Source organism: Hyperolius riggenbachi, chromosome 1, assembly GCF_040937935.1.
Source record: "Hyperolius riggenbachi isolate aHypRig1 chromosome 1, aHypRig1.pri, whole genome shotgun sequence".
Taxonomy (NCBI): domain Eukaryota; kingdom Metazoa; phylum Chordata; class Amphibia; order Anura; family Hyperoliidae; genus Hyperolius; species Hyperolius riggenbachi.
Window position 1 is genome coordinate 437,861,830 of NC_090646.1, and position 27,209 is coordinate 437,889,038.

The 27,209-nt window shown below is 45.6% G+C and overlaps 1 protein-coding gene across 2 annotated transcripts in view; it reads right to left on the reverse strand.

Annotated features, from left to right (window-relative positions):
* The window catches only part of LOC137519078 (hippocampus abundant transcript 1 protein-like), a 100,398-nt gene extending 81,925 nt beyond the window's left edge, over window positions 1-18,473 (reverse strand). For both annotated transcript variants that reach the window (XM_068237740.1, XM_068237732.1), the window contains exon 1: window positions 18,312-18,473. In XM_068237740.1, the coding sequence (XP_068093841.1) occupies window positions 18,312-18,389 (78 nt within the window). In that variant the 5' untranslated portion in view covers window positions 18,390-18,473. The remainder of the gene's footprint in view (window positions 1-18,311) is intronic.
* Between the last annotated feature and the right edge of the window lie 8,736 nt (window positions 18,474-27,209).

Consider the following 27,209-nt stretch of genomic DNA (forward strand, 5'->3'; position numbering starts at 1 on the left):
TAACATGTCACCTCGGGTATCTCCTCTGCAGTTATTTTCACATGTAGTTAAGTATCAGCCTGTGTAACTTTAGAATTCACTAGTTATTTTAAGGATTGAAATGTTAACTTTAGAGATCTCTCCTTAACTTAAAGTGAACCCGAGGTTAGAGTGGTATGGAGGCTGCCATATTTATTTCCTTTTAAACAATACTAGTTGCCTGGCAATCCTGCTGATCTATTTGGCTGCAGTAGTGAACTAAATTACACCAGAAACAAGCATGCAGCTAATCTTGTCAGTTCTAACAATACTGTCAGAAACCCCCGACCTGCTGCATGCTTTTTCAGGGTCTATGGTTAAAAGTATTAGAGGCAGAGGACCAGCAGGGCAGCCAGGCAACTGGTATTGCTTAAAAGGAAATAAATATGGCACCCTCCATATTATTCTCACTTCCGGTTTCCTTTAAGGTGCCCATACACTAACTCGATTTCCCGCCGATAGACAGCAGATTCGATCACTGTGAATCTGCTGTGAAATCGATAACACAAACGGGGACCGATTTCAATCTGAGTCCCCGGGTCTGTGCTGCCCCTTTCTCCGGCTGTCCATCTTCTGTGCACTTCCTATCCCGTCCTGTGAGAAGGGGAAGTTCAAACAGTAGAGCGCCCTCTACTGTTTGAAATTCCCCTTCTGACAAGACAGGAAATGAAGTGAAGATGAAGAAGGCCAGCCGGTGAAAGGAACTGCACGGACCCGGGTACTTGCGCCAGTGGGACAGGTAACATTGCTGCTCCAGTGGGAGCAGGAGTGAAAGGAGGCGGCAGCAGCAGCTCCACTGATTGTAAATCAATTTCATGCTGAAATAGATTCAAAATCTATGTGCAGTGTATGGGCAGCCATTAGATCCCTCTCTGATTAGATTTGATCAGAGAGGGATCTATCTGTTGGTCGATCTGGTGGGAATCGACCAGTGTATGGCTGCCTTAAAAGTTAACTACGTACTAAAGTTTACTACATGCCTTATCATCGTGGTGATAACACTAGAAACAGCTCAGAGAGTTATTAAAGACAGGAGATAAGCTTAGTGAATTGAAGCCATTGTTGCAAAACAGTTTAAAAGTGGCCATACAATTATAGATTTTCAGCAGATTCGACCATAAGATAGATTTCTGTCAGATGCCTGTCAAGTCGAATCTGACAGGAATCTTATGTGTGCCACACACTAGGAACATATTTTCAATAAATTTCAGAATTAAATCTATAGGAAATCGATCTAAATGCATTATTGGAGCATTAGATCCAATGCAACTCTATGGGCCATCAATCTGCTTCCAGCAGCAGATCGACCTAGATTTTCCATCCTGTCAGATCAAATTGATCAAAATCAGCCGCAAATCGCTAGATTTAATAGAATCGATTTCTGATCATTCAATCGATTCCATAGAATTGATTGATGGCTGAAATCGACCAGTGTATGGGCCCCCTTAAGGTAGCCATACACTGGTCGATTTGCCATCAGATTCAACCAACATACAGATCCCTATCTGATCGAATCTGATCAGAGAGGGATCGTATGGCTACCTTTACTGCAAACAGATTGTGAACCGATTTCAGCCTGAAACCGATCACAATCTGTTGTGGTGGTGCTGCCGCCGCTCCCCCCGCACGCATACATTACCTGCTCCGCTAGTGCGACTGCCCCGGGTCACCGCTCTTCTTCTCCGTCTCCGCTCTGGTCTGCTCTGGTCTCCGGCATGCTTCCCTTCTTCCTGTCTGGGGGAAGTTTAAACAGTAGAGCGCCCTCTACTGTTTAAACTTCCTGCCGGGACAGGAAGAAGGGAAGCATGCCGCAGACCAGAGCGGAGACGGAGAAGAGCGGAGACCCGGGAGTCGGGCCGGCGGAGCAGGTAATGTATGCGGCTCTATTGCGTCGGTCGTCGGGCACTCGAACGCCGCTAGCGATGCGCTCTTTACCTGCGGGCGATCGACGGTTATTTTCCGCACGACGGGATCGGACGGAATGGATCGAAATTCGGCGTGTAGCGTGAACGATTGGCAGCAGATTCGATCCCAGTGATCAAATCTGCTGTCGAAACGGGCGCAAATCGGGCCAGTGTATGGCCACCTTTACAGTTACTGGTTAAACTGCCTTTGCTGCATAGCACAGTGATTCAGGTGACAATATTTATTAACCTTTCCTACATCAGCTGTGTGCTTATCCTAGCTGGGTAAAGAATCAGTAGTGTAACTATGATGATTTGCGGTCCAAGAAGCAGGAAGATGACACAGGAAGCTGAGAACCAAACAGAAATGTCACTTCTAGATGTTTATGTGATGTAGCAGTAGCAGCCTACCTCAAGAGACTGGCTGGAGACAATTGTAAAACATTTTCACATGTACACTAACATGGTACTTAGCTGTTTGCGACTTCAAATTACAGCTTCCTGGCATTGTGACATTAAACTTAATTTACAGAGGATATCAATTCTTAAACTGAAATGAACATCTGATCCTGCACCATTCAATAAATGAATAGTAGTCTGAAAAATACTCCAAATACAGCCACCATAACAGGACTGAAAACATGAGATTCACACATCACAATCTCAACTGTAGCAAAAGTAGGGCCCGTTTCCACTATCGCGAATCCGCATGCGTTGCCCGCATGCGGATTCGCACAGTCAGTACAAGTGGATGGGACTGTTTCCACTTGTGCGTTTCCCCGCACGTTTTTCTGTGCAGAAAAAATCTGCAGGGTAGGGCCCTCAGAATTCGCCTGCGTGTGGAATGCAGGCGAATCGCACGCAATGTATTTAATAGGGAAATCGCATGCGGTTTCCCCATGCGTTTTTTGCCGCGATTTCGCATAGGTATTAATGTTAATTTACACAGGCAGTGACATGGTTAAATTCGCATACAGCCTTACCTATGCGAAATCGCATGCGAAATCGCGGCAAAAAACGCATGCGGAATCGCACCCGCATGCGATTTGCCTGCGGTGATTCGCCGGCGATTCCGCAACGCTATAGTGGAAACGGGCCCTAATTCTTGGCATACACGGGTCGATCCGGCAGCCGATTAGCTGCCCGATAGACTCCCGCCGCGTCACCGCGTGCGCCCACATCGATTCCCACTGGTCCCTGCCGACGCTTCATATCTTGCACTCGATTCGCCGCTATTGTCCGCCCGCGGGTATCAAGCGCGGAATCGATCCCCGCGGTCATCGGACACATTGAATATTATCAATCGAGCCATCAGCGGCTCGATTGATAAGCCTGCGTCGAGCCATGTATGCCCAGCATAACCCGTTAAATATTTGTCTGTTCATCTATTTCCCTCCCCTACCTAGGGATAAGCTTACACTGGTGGTTTGAAGGAAACCCTTACTGCCCTCTGAAAGTGGGAAGGCAAGTGCACAGTGCATGACAAAGTGACCAACAATAGCAGAGGTAAGGAGAAGGAACAATAGCTTCAGCATTGGCGCCTCCACACAAATACTAGGTTCTCTGCAACGTGTGTATGGTGGCCCCAATGCCTTAGCTTTAGACCTAATTCACTGTCATTCCCAGTTAGGGTAAAAGCTGTGAAGATAAAGACATGAGGGGTTTAACAGCAGCATTCACATTAACGTCTAATGTCAACATTCGGCTGATGCTGCTTAGCGCATATTTTGGATGTGTCAGGGGCAATCCAGAAAAGACAACGCACGAAATGTAAGGAAACACTGTGCAGTGATGACAATACTGCATCCATTACTGACATTTGTGAATTCCAGTGTTAATCTAGCCTACAGCTTACCCAGACCACATTGACATATTTCTGCTGTGTGCAGTCCATTCTGTCACAGATTAGTGTATGTACAGTAAACTGACAGAACTAATTCATCCACACTAATCATCCAGAGGGAGCCACAAAGCAGATGATTCAAGAAGCACACAGGAACTCACATAATAAAAAAAAGACTCACATGAGATCTGAGAAAAACAACCTGACAGCACAGAAACGGGGGTTTCCCAAAGTAAAACAAATGCCTTTCCTTAGCCATGATGGTTTACTTTGGGGTAGACTGAGGGTAAAATACTAGAAGACTAGATCATACGTATAGTAAATGGGAGATTTTAAACCGGTGTCCTGCTTAGCTGAGAAACTGCGTGCAAAGTTAAGTTTCCTGATGAGCCTCTGAGGAATTGGTTAGGGTTGTTAAACATGCGTCAGGCAACGGTTTATGTAACGCACTTTGATTGTGTTGTGTTGGCAATGTTTTAGAACGTTAATGTAAAATTTTTATGTTTTATATAGAAGAATGTGCAATATAACTGTTAAAGGTCCACTACTGCAAAATCATTTAAAGGGACTCCGAGCAGTGCAGAAACTATGGAAAGATGCATATCATTTTAAAGCTCTCTTTCTCCTCTTTCCGATGATATATAAACCGCTGCCCTACGCCTTTTAGTTTTCGATATTTTTGCGATTGAAATTGCCGCGGCCGCGATTTCAATCGCGAAAATAAAGAAAACTAAAAGGCGTAGGGCAACGATTTAGGTGTCGCCAGAAAGAGGAGAAAGAGAGCTTTAAAATGATATCCATCAAGCCATAGTTATATTGTATTACACAGGACGACTTTTTCTGCTGAATGGAGCTGCTGACACTGGGGAAAGTGTCGGCCTGTGTAATACAATATAACTATGGCTTGATGGATATCATTTTAAAGCTCTCTTTCTCCTCTTTCTGGCGACACCTAAATCGTCACTCTACGCCTTTTAGTTTTCTTTATTTTCGCGATTGAAATCGTGGCCGCGGCAATTTCAATCGCGAAAATAGCGAAAACTAAAAGGCGTAGGGTGGTGATTTATATATCATTGGAAAGAGGAGAAAAAGAGCTTTAAAATGATATGCATCTTTCCATAGTTTTTGCACTGCTCGGAGTCCCTTTAAGTACACATGAATCTAAGATGTTCATTTGTTCACAAGTAAATGCACTATAAATTACTTTTCCCCTATGTTGCTGTCCATTATAGTATGTGTAGAAATCTGACAGGTTTTGGACTAGTCTATCTCCTCACAGGGATTCTCAGCATTTTCTTTATTTTTCACCAAAGCACTCCCTGGAAAGGATCTAAATAAAGATTCCAGACAGCCTTCCTACTCGCTTGGACGCCATCTTAGCAGTGGGTCTGAGCAACTGCTGTTCCGTAGATGCTTTTGAAAATAAAGAACACCCTGAGAATCCCCCACAAGGAGATCGATTCATTCAAAATCTATCAGAACTGTTGGATTTTGACTACCTACTGTGACAGCAGCATAGGAAAAAAATAAATGTAATAAATTTAAATTAAGCATTTTGCTATGGGAGAAATGTACATTTTATTTTGTATGTATGCACATGTATTTTCAATTTTACAATTTGTCACGATAGGGGTCCTTTAAGGATAAGATCCACCAATAGTTATTTCCACCAATAATACCAATTAGTTTGTGTGGATCTTAAAAGGAACCAAAGGTGAGAGACATGAAAGCTGCCATATTTATTTCCTTTTAAATAATACAAGTTGCTTGGCAGTCCTGCTGCTTTTTTGGGTTAGTGTGTCTGAATCGCATACCTGAAACAAACATGCAGCAAATCTCGTCATATTTCTCAGAAACATCTGATCTGCATGCTTGCTCAGGGCCTATGACAAAGTCATTTGTGCATTATTGAAAAGGAAATAAATGTTTGCGTTTGCCAGATATGTTCAGAATGACCCTGCCCTGGAACGATGGGCACCAGGACGATCCGGGATGGATTAACAAATAACAATGTGAATAACACTTTAGCCTTGTAGCGTTGTGTCCTCGGTTCAAACCAGAGCCAGGAAACTATATTCACGGGCTTTGTTTCTTCCAGGTGTCCCAGTATCCTCTCAAATCCCCCAAAAATACTTACAAGTCAAATGGTCCACCCAAAAAAATTACTTTAGCTTACTACAGGAACATATGACAATGACTGACTATGGTTGGAATTAGACTGTGAGCTCCACCGGGGGACAGTTAGTGACATGACTTTATACCAGGGCTGTGGAGTCGGAGTCGTGGAGTCGGAGTCGTGGAGTCGGGCAATTTTGGGTGCCTGGAGTCGGAGTCGGAGTCGGGAAAAAATGCACCGACTCCGACTCCTAATGAATTTGTAACTGTAATTAAAATAGAAAATATGATAAAATGTTCTATTTCGGAGATAATAGTCATTAAAAATAATGTATATATACACAGTATATATACAGTAATAGCTGTGCTTAGTCCACAACAATGAAATAAACCAATCAAAATTAGTTACTTGTACTGCTTCAATAAAGCAGTCCCCGTATTTTTAAGGTCAGATATACACATCTGATTGTGACTGTATATATGATGTGTGCACAGGAATCTCTTATATATACTAAATAACATCTATGCTGTAAGAATAAAGCCTGATGTGTAGCTGTGTCACTAATAAGAGATGGTCAACGAGATGGAAATAATTCTGCATTGATGCTGATTTATGCAAATGTATGCACTCCCTTTGCTGATGAAATCAAATTATTTGATATGTTGTTAAAATTTGGTTTGGTGACTACAAATTAAAGGGTAACTGAGACGGATGAAAAGTAAAGTTTTATACATACCTGGGGCTTATTCCAGCCCCCTTCAGGCTAATCATTCCCTCGCTGTCCTCCACCACCCGGATCTTCTGCTATGAGTCCTGGTAATTCAGCCAGTCAGCGCTGTCCGGCCGCATGCCGCTCCCACAGCCAGGAACATTCTGCACCTGCGCAATAGTGCTGCACAGGTGTAGTATGCTCCTGGCGGCGGAGTGTGTGCATGCGCACTACGCCCGACTGGCTCAAGTACCTGGACTCATAGCAGAAGATCCAGGTGGTGGAGGAGGACAACGAGGGACTGATTATCCTGAAGGCGGCTGGAGAAAGCCCCAAGTATGTATAAAACTTTAATTTCATCTGTCTCAGGTTTACTTTGTTACACAGTAGTACTATACTCTACATATGCACTCTCCACAGAGCTGCAGGGAATCCACTGAGAATGCTGTGCACATTGAATACAGAGGTGTTGTCTGTTTACAATCTCCTTATTCCCCTGCAGAGTACCTGCACATCATTCTTACATGTACCCACACTTACATTGCCTAGGGCCTGATAGATGTTCTTTGTTCCGGTTTGTACCTTTTACAAGTACTCTTACCAAGGACTAGTTTTAGTCTAAAGGGAATAAATATAGTAGTCTACATATCCTTCTCACTTCAGTTGTCTTGTAAAATTCCTAAGCGTTGGCAGTTAAGAGACGAATTTTATGTTACATACTTTTAATCAACAAAATTGTAATATGCAAATTAGAGGAGTCGGAGTCGAGGAGTCGGAGGAATCCTAAACTGAGGAGTCGGAGTCGGTGGATTTTTGGACCGACTCCACAGCCCTGCTTTATACACTATATAAAAGAGCTGCAGAAAGCATTAGTGCTATATAAACAGAAAATGATAAAATAGAAGAGATTAATGTTAACTAGTCCACAGAAAATGACTGCAGTCTTTGACCCATCTATTTTCAGTGTGCTGTCTGGTACATTATAATAGCTCAGTAAATAAGATAACATATCATTACAAGACTGGTCATTCTGTAAGGGCCAGTTTCCACTTGTGCCGTGTGTCCGGCTGCGATACACTCGGCGGCACTTCCTAGTCTGCGGGTACACAGACGAATCCCATCAGCCATGCCACAGCTATGGGATTCGCAGCCTCCGGCCCGGAAAGAGATGGCAATGCCGGCAGAATCGCTATGGCAAGTGATTCGGCCGGCGGCGCCATTGTCTTCTATGGCAGAGTTCTGCGGATTCGACACAGAAACGGGCCCTAAAGGAATACAGTTCTCAACCCTACACTACCTCTCAAGCCCGCTGTCTGGGTGTCACCCTGGACTCCGCACTCTCCTTCACTCCACACATCCAAAACCTCACAAAGTCCTGCAACTTCCACCTTCGTAACATCTGTAAGATTCGCCCTTTCCTGACCTCTGCCACCACCAAACTCCTCATCCATGCCCTCATAATTTCCCGCCTTGACAACTGCAATGCCCTTCTGTCTGGTCTCCCTATGACCCAAACAGCCCCACTGCGGTCCATCATGAATGCGGCAGCCAGAATTATCCACTGCTCCCATCGCTCCACCACGGCGGATGCCCTCTTCGAATCCCTCCACTGGCTTCCTATCCAGTCCAGAATCAGATTCAAGATCTGACCTACAAATCTGTCCACAAAACCTGTCCAACCTACATTTCTGATCTTACTCAGAGGTACACACCTAGCTGCTCACTCCGCTCTTCCAATGAACTTCGCCTAACCACCCCCGCATCACCCAGTCCCATGCATGCCTCCAGGACTTTTCAAGAGCTGCTCCAACACTATGGAACTCCCTACCTCCACCCATTAGGGCAGCCCCCCCAACATCTTTAAGAAAGCCCTCAAAACTCACCTTTTCACTCTGGCCTACCACCCCTCACAAGTGCTCTAAACCCACAGCTGAACTCTAGTCCCCCTACCTTTCGTGTCCTTACCTCTCCCTCTAGATTGTAAGCCTTTGGGCAGGGTCCTCCTCCTTTTGTGTCCTACCTGATCATGCACCTCCATTACTGTGAACTCATGCTATGCATCTGAGTGAACCTAACTTGCCTAATCTCCATGCTCCCCTCCAGTGACTGACTAAGCATTACCTGGTACTCATACTGTGCTGCATGATCTGGTCTTTCTTGTATTCAGGTATTGTCATTTTGCTGTGTCACCCCTAAACATTGTCTGTAACCTAAACTAATGTCCAGCGCTGCGTAATATGTTGGCGCTTTATATACACAATAAATAAACTGCAATAAGTATTTTAGGAAGCTTGATGAAAACCATAGCAACACTATAAAGTTCTTTGTTAAAGATAGCCAGAATTCTCCTGTTTATCTCATGGATTCATTCATCTTCACAAAGCAAAAAGGTATTTTCCTTTTACACCCCTACAGCTAGTCTGGTTTACTGCAAAGATACATTCATTCCATAGAATCATTACATCCATAGGAGTGCTAGCATGTGGACCTAGTTGGCAGTAATCATCGCCATCTCAGCAACAGGGGACACAGTACAAGAAAGCTTACCGATGATTGACTATGAAGAGCATGGGAAGTAGGGTAGAAAGAAGAGCGAGAGAGAAAGAGGCATCTAGGAAGACACCCAAGTATCACAGGTATTCAAGTGTAATGGAGCTTGTTGAAATACTGTACTTAAAATACACAGTCAACTTTTTTTTCAGGGGGTAAATCAAGTACAGTAGAATCTCGTTCTAGTAAACTCTGATACAGTAGAGTAAACCTCTGGAATGGATATTGTAAACTCCAGTCCTCAGGTCCCAGCAAATGCTTTTGTATAAATATATAATGTATGACCAACTCTGATATAGTAAAAGTACTTTTCCTGGTGCTTTGGAGTTTACTATAAAGGGAGTCTACTGTATTCTTTAAATATGTCCCACTTCTGACACGCACGGTGTTACAAACGCTACCATTGCTGCTCAAAGGGGCTTGGGTGGTCAACAGACTGGAGGCTGAAAGGCTCAACTAGCATGCAGTTCAGCCTTCCATGTGAAGGAGGCATAAGTCAGGGTTCACACAACAGAAGTGTGTGCCTTTTCCCTACATAAGAATTTGCAGCCCATGTAAATGGCCTCATTCAAATGTAATGCAATTTCTGCAAGCAGGGAAAAAAATACAAAAAACTGAAAAACCTTACAGCAGTGCAGCATTTTTTTCCACACACCTCATTGTAACAGAGACAAATGCACGTGTCACATGCATGCGAAAATACGCTTTCTGCACATAGAACTGTGGACTCTCTCTAACAGAAAGTGGTAGTTTTCTTTTCAGGTCGACAAACACTATACAATTAGTGGTAGATTAGGTAAGCCATCAATATCCTTCTGATATTACAGGAAGTTTAGAATCAGGATGCTACTCTTCTGACATTGATCATGCACTTGTCTAACCACTCTGCACAACTAGATATCAGGACAAGGTTTCAGCAATACAAAGCTATGCAAAATATCACTTGTCTACCACTGCTGCCCCTGACCCACCCTTCTACCCAGATGAAACATATGCCCAAGAAACAATCGATTGACAATGCAATAAGGAAGACAATATGTGAACGTTTATAAAACATTTTCATTAGAACTAATTCTGCAGCCCATCACTGGATGCTAGGATCCCCTGGAAGCTTGTGGCCGCCCTCCTATACGTTAACAAACAGAGCTGCACAGGATGGTTATGCCAGCACAGTAGGAAGGAGCAGCTGCTCAGGCATTTGGCTCCATACTGCTGCGCAGTCCCGAGCCATCTGAACCTGCTGAGTGTGGCCGAGCTTCTCTGACAAGCCCTTGTCAACAAGTTTTGGGGGGTCCTAGTGGCTAGTGCTGAAATGGCAAGGTGGAAAGGGACAAGGGAAGCCTCTAGATTATGCAGAGTTTTCCCTCTATCGATGCAAGTATCCAAATTAGGCACTTTTTCCCATCAGTTTTCCTTTAAAACTGTCTGGGATTTAGTTCTGCAGAGAGAATAGGAGGGTGACAGCACTGCAACTTGCTGTGAACTGGAGGGCCGTTCACCACTATTGTGTTATGAGGAAGAGATCAAGAAACATTTTATGCTGGGCATACTCTGATTTACAGCAGAAACATCAACAAAGAGTTGTCTGAAAACACATTAATAGGTTTTGGCTGCTTAAAATTGGGACTTTAATTCTGTTCACATAATTTAAGACTCATAAAACGTCTGCAAGTAGCTTGCATCTCCTAATTTGTAAAGATCATTATGTGGTGCTAGCCTGTAACCACTTCTTTTTCTGAGGCTAAGATAAAAAAAACTCCATATAAGTCACTGATGTACTTATTTATATCTTGGCGTCTTAAAGTTTTCAATTATACTAGCTGCAGCTCACATTTGAAGATGTCCCAAGGGGAGGGAGTATATCTGAAAGGAACCTGAACAAAGAAGTCCAGCTCATCAAGGCAGTGCTAAATACCTCACTGAGGTAGCAAAAGCTCAGCTACTAATTCAAGAATGACGTTTTATTTTACCACACCACAAAGAGAAAGCAAAGTGAAAACAGGCCCTGTGCGCCTTTCACATCCCTGAAAAGTATTGTGCTGCAAATGAACTATGACTGCAGTGAGCGAACAGTTTAATTAATGTCCGCTGCCGATATGTGATGTGCTGGCTCATCAATGGATGCAGGTACAGGAACTGTTGAGTTTGAACTGTAGTCTAGGCAGGCAGCCAGATGACTTCTATGCTGGTCATTTTCAACTTAAAAGCACATTCATCACGTTCTGTATGGCTTTACACTCAACGCTGTACACCACATAACTAAACCAGGTGATACAGTCAAAGTGCATGGACAGTTTTCCAAAGCTTTTCCACCTCTTCTCTTTACTCAATGAATGAGATATAGAATATATCTATCTATACACACACATACACAGTAGAATCTCATTATAGTAAGCTTTGATATAGTAAACCTCTGGGTATAGTAAAGTCAGTCCTCAGGTCCCTGCAAATGCACCTCTATAAATATACAGTATAAGACCAATTCTGACCACGCACGCACACACCTAAAGAACAAAAAAACTTTCCAGATGTATTTATTTGTGAAACTAGATTGCTGCTATGTTATCATCAGCAAAACTTCTGCCTGGCACTCTTTAAAGAGACTCCGTAACAAAAATTGCATCCTGTTTTTTATCATCCTACAAGTTCAAAAAGCTATTCTAATGTGTTCTGGCTTACTGCAGCACTTTATACTATCACTGTCTCTGTAATAAATCAATGTATCTTTCCCTTGTCAGACTTGTCAGCCTGTGTCTGGAAGGCTGCCAAGTTCTTCAGTGTTGTGGTTCTGCTATGAACTCCCCCTTCCAGGCCCCTCTATGCACACTGCCTGTGTGTTATTTAGGATTAGAGCAGCTTCTCTCTTCTCTCTTAGGGCTGGAACCCACAAAAGCGTTTTTTCGAGCATTTTGGCAGCGCTGCGATACGCTAGCGTTTTGCCAAAACGCTCAGCTGATGTTAATGGATGGGGCAACTTCCACAGGAGCGTTTGCGTTTCCCAGAAACGCAAACGCAGGACCTGCAGCATTTTGGGAGCGTTAGCGCTTCAATGTAAAGTATTGAAACGCTAGCAGAAACGCTCAGCAAAACCTAAACTGAACGGTTTTGCTAGCGTTTTGCGGTTCAGCACACTGTAACAAAATTAAAAATAATTCACAGGACCAATCAGGATAAAAACGCGAAACGCAAAACGCTACACAACCGCTGAGCAAAAAAAAAAATACACTGTTGCAAAATGCGACCGGTTGAACTCGATGGACGTATGTCTTTTTTCAACCAAAATAACTATGTAACTATGTAACCCGCATGAATCCGCTTGCAAACCGCTCAGACAAAACCCTAGCGGTTGCGTTTTGCGTTTGCGGATTTCAGTGGGTTCCAGGCCTTAGGGCTCTTTCACACTAGAGGCTGCGGTAGAAAAGGCTGAAAGTCAGCCTTTTGCTTAACGCCAATACATAGCGTTTTCAAAACATTTTCAAAGAGTTTTACAGCTCATATGAAAACGTCCTTTTTTTTTTTCTTCTATAAAAATAAGTGAACAAGTTAGCTGTAAAACGTTTTGAAAACGCTGAAGTTGGCGGTTTCCATTGACTATCATTGAAACGCCAACAGCCAACTTCGGCTGTAAACAGCCCTAAATAAGCTCCTGGGAGCGTTGAAACGCAACGCTCCAAAACGCCGAGTTAGATGTGAAAGGTAAAATGAAAGTCTATGGACTTTCTTTTACCTAGCAAAACGCCAACCTCGGCCGTGGTGTTAAAACGCCGAAACATCCCTCTGGTGTGAAAGGGCCCTTATCTTTTACAAGCTGGATAAATCGTCCTCTGAGCTGCCTGGGCTTTCACATACTGAAGAATTACAGACAAGGGCAAAGCTGTTTGCAGGAAGAAACAAGCAGCCTGAAACTTCAGTGCATGAGAACAGGGGGAAAGAAACACACAAATGATCTCTTGAGATTCAAAAGGAAGGCTGTATACAGCCTACTTGTGTATGGATGTATTTTCTATGTGTGGACATACTGTACATCAACCTACTTCCTGTTTTGGTGGCCATTTTGTTTGTTTATAAACAAATTTTTTAAAACTGTTTTTAACCACTTTTAATGCGGCGAGGAGCGGCGAAATTGTGTCAGAGGGTAATAGAAGATGTCCCCTAACGCACTGGTATGTTTACTTTTGTGCGATTTTAACAATACAGATTCTCTTTAAAGGAGTTCTGTGGGGGTTGCGGAGGAGAAAAACAGACACTTACCTGGGGCTTCTATCGGCCCTGTGCAGCGGTAATGTCCCATGCCGTCCTCCTCCCATCTGCCGTTCTTCGCCGCTGGCCCCGGTCTAAGCGGCATGGGATCCAACTGCGGCTGTGCTACAGTGGCCGCGCACCCGCTCGCTTCCGCCTGCGTCATCTGAAGCTTACTGCGCAAGCGCAGTACAAGACACCGTTGTACTGCGCCTGCGCAGTAAGCCTCAGGTGACGCGAGCGGAGGCGCGGTAGCGCGCATTATTCGTCTGTGTGTCAGATGAATAATAGCCCAGTGCCGGCTGCAGGGAACGGCAGATGGGAGCAGGACAGCGTGGGACATTACCGCTGCAGGGGGCTGATAGAAGCCCCAGGTAAGTGGCAGTTTTTCTCCTCAGAAACCCCCACAGAACCATGTCAAACTCCAGCCCACGGGCCAAATATGGCCCTCGGAGCCATTGAATTTGGCCCTCGAGTGGTTTCCCCACTTTGCATTATGTTTGGCTGACTCTACACCACCAGGGAAGCTATACTGGAGGTGAAGCCTTAGAACACCAGGGAAGCCATATGGGGAGGTAGGGGAAAAACACTAGACACTAGGGAAAGTGTATAGGTGAGGGAGGACCACTAGACACCAAGGAACTGTATAGGGGTTGGAGGGGAGCAATAAGACACATTGGAACTGTATAAGGGAGGAAGGTGGCTAGTAGACAGAGGTTGGCCCGCGACTGAAGTCCCAGTGTACAATTTCGGCCCACTTTGTATTTGAGTTTGACACCCCTGCTCTATATTTATATTTGTCCCCATACTAACTACTTTCAGTTGGTCTATATTATAAAATCACCAGGTAGTGCTTAGCAGTGGCATAGCAACCCCCCAAAAAAGACTGGTTTGAGGCCCCCTCCTTGAGATAAAGATGTGCACACACACACACCTACCTTTGCCCTCAGCACCCACTCCCCACCTTGAAGAGTAGCGCTGCAGAGTAGAACAATAATTACCTGCTCCAGCATTGCAACGGTTCGCCACTTTCCTTCCCACAGCCACCAGCTCTATGGCCTAGTGCACACCAGAGCGGTTCTGCTGCGGTTTGCGATCCGCTTGCGGGTGCGGATCCGCTAGGGTAATGTATTTCAATGGGCTGGTGCACACCAGAGCGGGAGGCGTTTTGCAGAAACGCATACTCCCGGGCTGCTGCAGATTTTGGATTGCGGAGGCGTTTCTGCCTCAATGTTAAGTATAGGAAAAACGCAAACCGCTCTGAAAAACGGCACTTCAGAGCGGTTTGCCAGGCGTTTTTTGTTACAGTAGCTGTTCAGTAAGCTTTACTGTAACAATACATGAAATCTACTACACCAAAACCGCTATACAAAACCGCAAAACGCTAGCTGAAACGCAGCAGAAAAATAAGAAAAGGCGTTTCAAAATCTGCTAGCATTTTGCGGATCTGCTAGCGGTTTTTGGTGTGCACCAGGCCTATGTTTGCATTCAGCCAGCTTCCAATCACATGATAGTTACTTTTGGCACCTTCAGCAATTTAAGTGTTCTGCAGCCTCAATGCAAGCCATTAGGCCATGTACTGCTGCTTTTTCAGTTACAATAATTTACTCCATTTAAGAGAATGGGTTGTATACAGCAAAAAAGGGCACCAGGGAAATTTGGGCGCCGGGTGAAGCCACTAGAAGAATATCAGCAATGTGGCCTGTATTCTTCTATTGGGTACTGGCTAATAATATTGTAACAGACTATCACTAATTTTACCAATATTCTATTATTGCTTTACCAAACCTTCCTCTCACACCAACCCTCCCTGTATCTATTCCCAACACTAACCTACCACTATGTATGTCTAACACTTAACACACCACACACACGCACGCGCTCGCTATCTAAGCCACTTAACACTATTTAAGCCTAACGCTATCTTCCACCTACCCACTCCTAATGCTGAGGATACACGGTACGTTTCTGTACCGTGTTTCGACCAGCTGATCCAGCCAGCTGATAATATTCAGCTGGCCCGACCATGCCGCTCGACCTGCGCCCGCTCGATTCCCCCGGTGGACAATGGCAGGTAATCGAGCGGTGATAAGGAAGCGCCGGCGTGGACGAACGGCAATCAATCCGCGCGGACGAGCGGAGACGCGTCAGGGGTCGATCGAGCGGCTAATCGGCCGCCGGATCGACCCATGTATGCCCAGCATAACACTGACCCAGTAACTTACCCCACCACTATCTAAGACACAATCTCCCCACTTTTGGTCCCTTGGGCCTTGTCACCTCCCATTCCCAAATTGTCCACTGGGAACTGCTAAAGCTGCAACTAGTATTAGTAAAGCTGCAACTAGTAGGCACCCACATTTCCATTAGAATGGGGGGGTTCATTTCCGTTAGCCGGGCGCATCCACTAGGTGGCGATAACTCCACCAGAGTTACATCTTTCCCTACTATCTACGGCAGCCTGGAGGGGGAATAGTAATTAACGCCACCTATTGGTTGCGCCCGGCTAACGAAATAGTACTGAATGGGGTTTTCGAGTGGAACTATAATTACAGTAAAAGATTAGCATCTCGATCACTTCCATGTAAAATCACTGATTATAAAAAGTGAAGAAACTGATCTGTTAGCCAATTCGTTATGAGTATGTCCCTTAAGGCATGTACACATGTTCCGTTAGTGATGCCCAACAGGAATGGCCTTGATCATGCGGCAGCACCATGGGGTTCAAGCACTGTACAGATGAATCATTGCTATGGGACAGGGAGATGGGATGACAGCACACACATTGCAAGATAAAAAAACCTCCCAGGTTAAAGTAAGGACCTGGTTGAGAAGGTGGATATTGCAGCCCTTTAACACAAAGCCGCTCAGGCATTGCTCTATCTCCTATTCAATAAACACATTTACCATTCCTCACAACAATCCTAAATGCCAGCTAAAAAGCTACACAAAGATACAATAAATTGCTAATCGTTATTTTCATGAAAACACTACTCGTTTCACTCCACAAAGGTTTCGTCAGGAGAAATCATCAAATCGTAAAAATGATTCGATACAAAAACAGTTTTCCGCATTGGATCAACAAATATGTTGAGGGATCCTTTGTCATGCTTAGAATCCATTCATACATGCCCACTTACAATGGATCCACTGTCTCCATTGCGGTGAGCAGAATGCAGTCTTGTGCGGTGCACAATGCAGACATTGGACAAAATTTAGATATGTCATATATAGACATGCTATATATGACATTTCCAATGGAACGGAGACACTGACACAGTGTTTGTGCCTTGGACGGAAACAGTGCATCCGCTGTCACTGCGCATGACACAAATCCAATATAGTGTGGACAATGGTGCTTGAGCATGACTTTTTTCTTCTATGCACAAGCACCTTTGTCCTACTGAGCCTGTGCGAAACATACTTAGGCATGCACAGTATTGGCCATGCCTATCCATGGCCACACTCGCACACAGAAGAAAACAGAGGGATGCAGCACTGTAACAGTACTATGTAAGAAGATATGGAAAGCCTCTGGACTATCCAGAGGGCTCCTACTACCAAATATTGCTTTATAAACTTTTTCCCTAGCACTTTAGGAACTATTTTTTCTGACAGTTATTAGTTCCATATAAGCTTTCTCTAATTCCAGTGATTGTAAAGAACTATAAAAAAAAGAAAGATTCTATTTCACAAAACAATTAAGTTAATTAACAAGTTTTTTCCTTCTTCAAAACCTGGAATTAGTGGGAGCTGGAGCAGATCTTTGCACAGGGCTCATCAAACTGCAGCTTAACTTATTTATATAGCGCCAACAAATTACACAGCGCTGTACAGAGTATTTTGTCTTGTCACTAACTGTCACTCAATGGGGCTCACAATCTAGTCCCTGCCATAGTCATATGCCTATGTATGTATCTATTGTGTAGTGCATATATCATAGTCTAGGGCCAATTTAGGGGGAAGCCAATTAACTTGGTATGTGAGAGGAAACCGGAGTACCCGGAAGAAACCCACACATTATAAACATTGTTTTGCAATAAGATAGAAACACAACGTTAATAAAAGGTTGCATCACAATGCATATAGTACATAGAAGTACGCCCTACACATACAGCATGCTGCGCATTATTTATACGGAAACCAATGCACCTCAGTGCTGATGCACCAATGTGAAGGTACTGTCGGAACTGACAAAATGCAACAAATGCAGTGCAAAAGAAGCTTAATGGCTTGCTTTTTTGACAGGCAGTAGACCAATACAACAGATCCCTACTTTCACACAAACCTGTTAACACGCATTTGTTGCGAATGTGGTTCCACTGCATTAGAATGCAGCACTACACTTTTTTCCCAGGCAAAAGAGGTGTTGCCATTCGTTTAAGGAATGGCGCGCATCTGCTCCTAGCCAACAGCAGAGTGTACTGCTGGAGATAGATTAGGGTTGCTCATTTGTGAACCGGCTCTGAGGCTAGGTTCACACTTTGCCAGGTCCCCAATGCAAGTGGTCACATCAGATGCAATATATGATTTGCTGTGCCTGTCCATGATTTAGTGGTGTCGTAACAGACACGTCAATAGATACTAAGCCATCTATGACATGTCCATGTTCAGTGCGATAACCGGAAAGCCATGTAAGACGGGCCACTACGTTTCACTAACGCAACAGAAATACGATTTGGCCTTCTGTGTTAATTTTCCTATCATTTATCCACAAGCCGCACCAGTGGGTGATATTAGCAAAATAATTTGTAAAAATAATAAAAAGATAATTAATTTCTCCTGAATCCCACTGAAAGCTGTACTTCACTATCCCACTTGTGTGACTACAGATATAAGACAACATACAGCTAACAAGCATACAGAGTTGTTATCTTTATTTTCAGTATTCCAGCCAGCCTGGGGACGGGGGTAGCGCTGCCCAGTACTCACCGAGCCCCCATCTTTCATGAGGATTTTCTTCACGAACATAATCCGGTTGCCGCTCTTCTTCTTCTTGTCCTGGCTCATCTTGGCGTCATCATCCTGGCAGGCGCCTGCAGTCAGCACGGTAGCTCGGGTCACTAGCAGGGGACCTTCTGCAGGCAGCTCGGCCGGGTCCAGCTGCCCACCCGGAGGGCTGCTGATGTCTATGGTGGCCACCAGTACGGCGCTGCAGGGGGGAGCAGGGTGCGGGCACACCGGGTACAGGCTGCTGCACGTCTCTATGGAAGGCTCCAGCAGCACAGGGTAGCAGGTACGGTGCCAGCTAGCGGAGGAGGGAGGCTCGGGCTGCTGAGCTCCGGTGCCCTCTCCCGGACTCCTCTTGTCCCCTGGGGGATCCAGACTCCAAGCCCGGTCCGGCTGGACCTGCCCGCTTACACACTCACACACCGGCAGCTGCGGCCTCTACCTTCCCCTCTCCTGAAACAACGGCAGCCGCGCACTCCCCCGCTCTCACCGGATGCGCGTCACCATACCGCCCAGACTGCCTGACACTTGCCGGGAGCGCGTCACTCACTGCACGGCGCACTGCTGGCTGTCGGCGCCAGGGGGCGCCCGTACCATCAGCACAGATGGACACCTGCTGGAGTGAGCGACTGACTGACTGTCGCTATTAATCACTGTGCACGTTTGTCATGTCTTCTCTCTCTGGCCTAGGATTGGAGTGATGCACTTGGATGTATTTGAGCAGTCATGTAAAAGTTTAGAATAATCACAAAAATATTAAAGAGGTGGTTTCCTCAGTAGCTCCTGGCGGAGAAAAAATTGCCACATAAATATGTGTGCACAATTTTGTAAAATTGTTTTAAAAACATTTCATCTTAAAAAGCTATTACCACAAAAATGTATAATACGTATAAAAGAGTAAAATGCACTTTAAATTAATATTTCCAATGTTTCCGTCTCTTTAAATAAACAGTAAAAACAGATCTGACATATTTTGGACTAGTTCATCTCTTCATGTGGGCTTCTCAGTATAAGGCTAGTTACACACCGGGACGTTGCGTTATAGTGGACGTTATGGTCGCATAACGTCCCCTAACGCAACGCTTGCCGGTGTTGGTAGAGGACGTTGAGTGAACCGCGTTATGCGGCTCTTTCCGCATTAGGGCAGTGAGAGTGGCGCTGATTGGCCGGCGAGACCACGTGATGCGGAGTGAAACACTCCGCATCACGTGGTACCGCCAGCCAATCAGCGGCCACCAATGCAGTGCATATTGAGTAGCCATGTGCGCTGCTACGTAGCGGCCTCTCCCCGCCTCCTCTCCGCCCTAACACTGAGCATGTGCAAACAGTCTAACGCGGCTTAAGCCGCTGGAACGCTATAGTATGCTGCACGTTCTGAAGAACGTGCAGCATTACATGTAACGCAATGTGGGCAGTGTGAACAGCCCCATTGACTTTGTATTGCTGTGAGTTGGGGAGCGTTACTGGTTGCACAAACGTGCGCCTGTAACGTCCCTGTGTGGAAGCAGCCTTAAAGCAGCTAATTTTGGCGCACTGCTGCACAGGGGCGTAACTAGACATCACTGGGCCCCCCTGCGAAACTTTGGATGGGGCCCCCCACCACTGCAAAACTTTGGATGGGGCCCCCCACCCTTCTCGCTTTCTGCACAGGAAAACTGAGGACCAATGTGTTTTTCCCATGCAGATAAAAACACTTATACTTAGGCCTGGTTCACATTAGCGTTCCCTGTCCGGATCCGCCTGATCGGATCCGGACCTTATACTGTACAAACGGAACGTACGTTCCGCATAGCAATGCAAAGGCTATGCGGACGTTCACACGCGTACGTTCCGTACACTCCGGAGCCGATTCGGATCCGGACTCCGGAGGCTTTTCCAACATGCGCTATTTTTAGGGTCCGGCTCATCCGGCCCACGCACCCGGAACGGATCCTGACTGCACCATGCGGATGTGGAAACCTATGGGGAACGGAAAGCACAGAACACACAGGATGCAAACACCTGACGTTCTACCCCACTTCCTATGCGCATTTTAGCGGCCATTTCGGATGGGGACACATGGGCAGCAGTGGAACAGCCAGGGGAGGACTGGCCAGGGGGGAAGGGGGGAGATTTCCCCCCAGGCTGCCTCTCATTTAATGATTTAGGGCTGGCACTGTGCCTGGTGAATTCAGATTTATGTATAAGGCAATGTGAAACACTAGGCTGAATAAGGGAAATAAATGCCCAATTACAGAGCAATTTCAGGGCGGCCAAGCTAGTAAATATACACAGCATGATACAGAGCAGAGGCTTGCCTGCATTGTCCGTGGGAAAAAATCAGTCTGGTCTCTCACCATTGTTAACTGCATGTGCACAGCTACATAAGATATTGTCTAGGTTGAAAAGTTTTCGACAGTCCCTAGACTCCAGAAGGGCTGCTTGCAGACAGTCCCTAGACTCCAGAAGGACTACTTGCAGGACTTGTGTAAGAGATAGAAACCCCAACCGTTGTAACTCAAAATGTATTATGTGCCCCCCGGTGCCAGTGCATTTATACTTTAGCTGTCACGCTGTCCCTTGAGTGTCCTTGCTGTATTTCCCACGTGACTACCGGCATATAGCACGTGGGACACTTGTGTGATGTCATTTGGGCTGGGGCTGCCGTGAAAACGGGCCTCTAGTTTGTTTTTCCCCCCAGGCCAAAAGGTCCCAGTCCTCCCCTGGGAACAGCAGTAACTTACATGCTGGAGCGTGCTGGAGCTGTTTGGCAGTATTTTGGAGGTGGAGGTGCGGCCTACAGCGGAGGACCTGATTCTACAGGTTCACCAGGTGCACCTTCTGCAGACCCCAACAAGTTTAGGTACTTTTGTTATTTTTTTTTTTCCCCGGATCCGCATGGCAGCCGCGTTCACACCGCAAGAAATACGCATGCAAACGGACCGGATCCGCATCGCATGCGGATAGGTGCCATACGGCTCCCATGCGTATCAGGTCCGGCTCCGATGCGGATACGGTCCGTTTGCGTGACAGAACGCAAGTGTGAATGGGGCCTTAAGGAATACTATCGATTCACATATTTTTTTCAATTAACCACCCTAGCGTTCTGGACGAGCTGAGCTCGTCCAAGAAAAAGTTGCTGTTAGTGTTTAGGACGAGCTCAGCTCGTCCAGCGCTGTCCCCACTCACCAGCGTGCACAGCGTGATCTCCGCCGCCTCCTCTGTGCTGCTGCGGCTGCTGCGGGGCTCCCTCTCCCTCCTGCTGGCTCTGATCGCCGGCGCCAGGCTCCTCCGATCCTCCGGTCCCCGCTCCCCAGGCTCCCCCGATCCTCCGGTCGCCGCTCCCCTCCTCTCCGCAAGCCTACGGAGATCTGGCAGTCAGGGAAGATGGCGTAGCCCAGCCACTTCCTCTGACGCCGGCTCCTGCGCCCCCTAGTGTCCGTCGCGGCGACAGCATCATTGGATTACATAGGTACACAAACTCTATGTAATCCAATCATGCTACTGTATTTCAAAAAGTTGTTTGCACAAACACAAACACCTGTCAGCTCTCAATAAAAGCCCTGAACAGTTACTGGCTCTCCCTCTTTCAGAGTCCTCAGCGTCCAGTGTTAGTCTGTTTACAGCTATCATCTGTGATTTCTGTGCGATTTCTGTGCGATTACTGCTTTTTTCCAGCCTTAGCTTCGTTCATATTACTGTCAGATTGCGTATTGCTTTCCGTCTTTTTCAAGACGCTGTGATCCCTGTGCGTTTGCTTTTGCTGGTTTTTTTTGTTTGTTTTTTTTGTCGCTGCTCGTGACCCCGTACCCTGCTTGGGGTCATGGCCTCGTCCTCCCGGAGGCGTGTGCGTGACGAGGAGTTGTTGGATGTCCTCGAGGCAAGCGACAGCGAAGACGAGCTCCTAGAGGAATCGACAGACAGCGATGTTCCCGGTAACCTGTCTTCGGAGACGGAGACCAGTGATGAGGAAGCCGAGGAGCCAGTGACGGTCGCACGCACCTGGTGTGAGCTGGGGAGCCCCACTCAAGCTCCGCCACCCAGGTTCCCCTTCACAGGGGCACCCGGGCAGAAGATCGCGTGCGACGAGAGTCCGCTGTCCTTTCTGGAGCTCTTCCTGACTGATGACGTCATCCGCAAGATTGTTGAGGAGACGAATCGCTATGCAGCGCAACATCAGCAGGGATCTTCTCTACCCAGGTTCTCGCGGAGCAGGAAGTGGGAACCTGTGACCAGCAACGACATCTGGGTGTTCCTGGGGCTCGTCATCCTCCAGGGAGTTGTTGGTAAGCCGCTGCAGAAGTGGTACTGGACCACTAATAAGATCCTCAGTACGCCCTTCTTTGGATCTGTTATGTCCGAGCCACGGTATACCCTCATCATGAAGTATTTGCACTTCGGAAACAACGAGGAGTTTGATGAGGCCACCCATCCCGCACCCAAGCTGAAAAAAATTTGGGACATATACCAGATGATTGTTGCGAACTTCAAGGCTGTGTATGTTCCAGATCGCGACATCACGGTTGACGAAAGCCTCATGGCATATAAGGGGAGACTGAGCTGGGTGCAATTTATTGCCTCAAAAAGGGCACGCTTTGGGGTGAAGTCGTATATGCTCTGTGAGGCCAACTCCGGGTACATCTGGAACTCTGTAATTTACACGGGCAAAGGCACCAAATTTGCCCCTCAGTTCAGCCAGTTTGGGTGTGCCACCTCCTCTGTCCTAACCCTAATTGAGCCATTGCTGGATCAGGGGTACTGCCTGACGACAGACAATTTCTACAGCTCCCCTGAACTTTTTGATTACCTGGTCCAGCATAAAACCGATGCCTATGGTACCTTGAGGGCTAACCGTCGGAATCTGCCGCCGGCCTTTTCTGCCAGGAAGCTGAAAAAGGGGGAGGTCGTTGCCTGGCAGAAAGGCAAAATGATGGCTCTAAGGTGGAAGGACAAACGTGATGTCTGTGTCCTCAGCACTATTCATAATGCCGAGACTGTCCGCACCACCAACAGGAGTAAACAGGAGGTGGATAAACCCAAAGCCATACTGGATTATAACAACACTATGGGGGGTGTGGACAGGGCTGATGGAGCCATGACTTTCTATCCGGCTGTCCGCAAGCAGCAGCGGAAATATTATAAAAAAAATTTCCGCCACTTACTTGAGCAGTGCTTGTGGAATGGCTATGTGCTCTACAAGAAAAGGTGTGTAAGGCCTGTACCCCACCATGACTTTGTCTGGCAGCTGACGGAAGCAATCTGCACGAAGTACCCCCCACCAGAGTCAACATCTAGACCGGGGCGCAGGGCATCATATGTCGTGAATCCGGCACGGCTTTCAGGGAGACACTTTGTGGAGTACTTGCCACCGACCCCACAGAAAGCAAACCCTACAAGAAGGTGCGTTGTTTGCTGCAATAAGAAGGACAAGGATGGCAAAAAGATGCGGAAGGAGACCCGCACTTACTGCCCAGATTGTGACGTGGCACTTTGCGCATTACCATGCTTCAAGATCTACCACACTAAAGAAGTGTTCTAAGGTACACTTGTAGCCTGTATAATTTTGTTTCTGCCTTCATTTATTTATTTCTGCATTGATTTATTTATTTCTGCATTTTCTTTATATTTCTGCATTGAGGAAAAATGCAAGGTATTTCAGTTAGTTATTCATAAATTTTATTTTATTTTTGACAAGAATTAGTGTTTGACACTTTTATTATACTCAGAATGTATACTAAACTCTTGCTTGGCTCATTTTGGTAAGTTACAGGAAAAAAGGTGCTGAAAATTAAATGTACCGCTTTTTGCACAGAAATCCTTGGGAATCAGAACGCCGAGGTGGTTAACACAGGAATTGTTTGGGAAGTGCTGCTAAGTACTGGTGTATACATTTTAGTAGCAACTTCTTTGTTTACTGTTAGCAAAATACATTGAGGCAGGGGTCACACTTGTCTTTCAGTTTCTACACTTTTCAGAAAACTGAAAGACAAATGTGACCTCTACCTTACAACAGCTAATGTAATTTATAGAGAAAACTGACAAATTGCGCAAGATGTCAGTTTTTTTTCTGCGCGCGAAATCTACATACAAGTGTGACCTAGCTCATTGATTAACATGAGTTCTCAGTTGAAAACAGTTTTTCTGTGCAGAAAACGCGCACGAAAGCCGACAAGTGTGTTCCCTGCCTCAAAGTTTACTGACGCCAAAACTGACGGCTGACTGAGCCATGAGGAGAGGAGAAATTCCCCTCACACTTGATCAGCTAACTCTATGTGTAACTCTGTGTGTGACAGAGAGAGACAGGACACAGGAGCTGCAGCTGTTGGGAGCTCTGTTTCTGACTGAAGTGTCTGAAGAGAGCAGAGGAAATGTAACTGTTTTTGCTTTCAGAGTTTGATGTTTGATAATTGCTTTCTGTAGTCTGATATGCAACTCTGGCTGTGCATTGAAGCAGACACCCCTTCTGCAATTGATTTGTCCCAATATAGCTAAATCCTACCCTCAATAAATTACAGCTTTTGCCTCTGATATTTACCATGAAAAGTAGGAAAATGTTTACACAGCTACTTAGACATTATTTGCACACTGTCATTTTAGAACACTTGGGTATCGATAGTATTCCTTTAAAGGAAATGTCAGGCAATCTATGCTACCCCCAGATCTTCTTACCCGGGGCTTCCTCCAGGCCTTTGCAGCTGATAAGTCCCTTGTTGCAGCTCTGCTCCCAGTACATACATTCACACACAGCTTTATTATTTTACTACATGAGAGCACATGCTATATGGAGGAACAACAATGAGATGCTAAACATAAGATATAGTATTCACTGTAATGCTGGGTTTACACCGTGACCATACAATTTTCTGTTAGATTTACCTGCCAGATAGATAAAGTTCAACATGTTGGAAATGTATCTATCTTACAATATATCTGCAGAGCAATTAGGCAGTGTTCTACTCAGCAGGAGATAAACAGAAGACAATGCACCAAAGATAATGACCATTCCCTACCGAAAATAATCTAATTATGCATTCTAACAGAAAATCTAACAGAAAAATCTAACAGAAGAATGTAACAGAAAATTGTATGGTGTAAACCGAGCATAACTTTGGCAAAACATTCAGAATGTCACTGATTGATACTGTTATTACAAGATCTTGGACCATGAGACAACAAGCTCTCAATGAAGCAGCAACAGTAAAGACATTAATCTCCACTCCATTGTGTTGTAAAAGTAATCCGAGGCCATAAGGTCAGCATGTGTGATAAGAATCTAGGAATCCTTTCAGAGTGAAAGCAAGGAGTTTAAGGGAAAGTGTACAACTTTTTTTCAAAATGTGACTCGTTTGGTTTTAAGGTTGTACTTGAAGTCATCAGAACTTTGTAGCAGTGAGAGACAGATGTTTTTTACGAACCCTAGGGAGCAGGGACAGTGTACAAATTCCAAAGTGTGTACGAGTCCTTATCTGTGTGGTGGACACATGCAGTCAATATAACAATGGTGTGAGAGCAGAATACATTTTTTTCTCCATGCCCTTAGCTGTCAGTCTCTCAAACATTTCCCCCCCCCCCCCCACGGCCCCTGTAGCTTCTGGGCCCCCCTGTGGAGGCATTTCTTGCAGGGTCTATTGTTACACCCCTGCCGCTGCACCAATCGTTTTAAAGAGAATCTGTATTGTTAAAATCGCTCAAAAGTAAACATACCAGTGCGTTAGGGGACATCTCCTATTACCCTCTGTCACAATTTCGCCGCTCCTCGCCGCATTAAAAGTGGTTAAAAACAGTTTTTAAAAGTTTGTTAGTAAACAAACAAAATGGCCACCAAAACAGGAAGTAAGTTGATGTACAGTATGTCCACACAGAAAAATACATCCATACACAAGCAGGCTGTATACAGCATTCCTTTTGAATCTCAAGAGATCATTTGTGTGTTTCTTTCCCCCATGCACTGAAGTTTCAGGCTGCTCTTTTCTTCCTGCAAACAGCTTTGCCCTTGTTTGTAATTCCTCAGTATGTGAAAGCCCAGCCAGCTCAGAGGACGATTTATCCAGCTTGTAAAAGATAAGAGAGAAGAGAGAAGCTGCTCTAATCCTAAATAACACACAGGCAGTGTGCATAGAGGGGCCAGAAAGGGTGAGTTCATAGCAGAACCACAACACTGAAGAACTTGGCAGCCTTCCAGACACAGGCCGACAAGTCTGACAGGGGAAAGATACATTGATTTATTACAGAGACAGTGATAGTATAAAGTGCTGCAGTTAGCCAGAACACATTAGAATAGCTTTTGGAACTTGTAGGATGATAAAAAACAGGATGCTATTTTTGTTACGGAGTCTCTTTAAGTGTCACTGTAGGTCACAATGAGAAATATGGCTATTGTAGCGATCAGTGACTAACTTGGCTGCCACTGATTACCGGAGATCAAATTAGAAGAAAGATGAGGTAGTTCTGCTGTCGGTAATAGCTGGTACACAAATGTACATGTACATGTTCCTCTTCACACCCTCCCTGAGTTGCAACAACTCGGATGGGAAATAATATTTAACACGCCCCGAGTTTCAGCAGCAGCAGAGTGCACATCTTTTGCCCTCAGACAAATTTGCCCACAGCTATTTTAAAGTGAACCAGAGGTGAGAGTTATAGGTAGGCTGCCATATTGATTTGCTTTTAAAGAAAATCTGTAATGAAAAAAACTCCCCTGGGGGTACTCACCTCGGGTGGGGGAAGCCTCCGGATCCTATTGAGGCTTCCCCCGTCCTCCTCGGTCCCACAGCGGCGGCGAAAATCCTCCTGGACCGGCGGCGATGTAAATATTTACCTCTTGGCTCTAGTGCAGGCGCAGTACCCGCTCTTCCCACGGAGATAGGTGAAAATAGCCAATCTTTCCGTCGGGCCACTCTA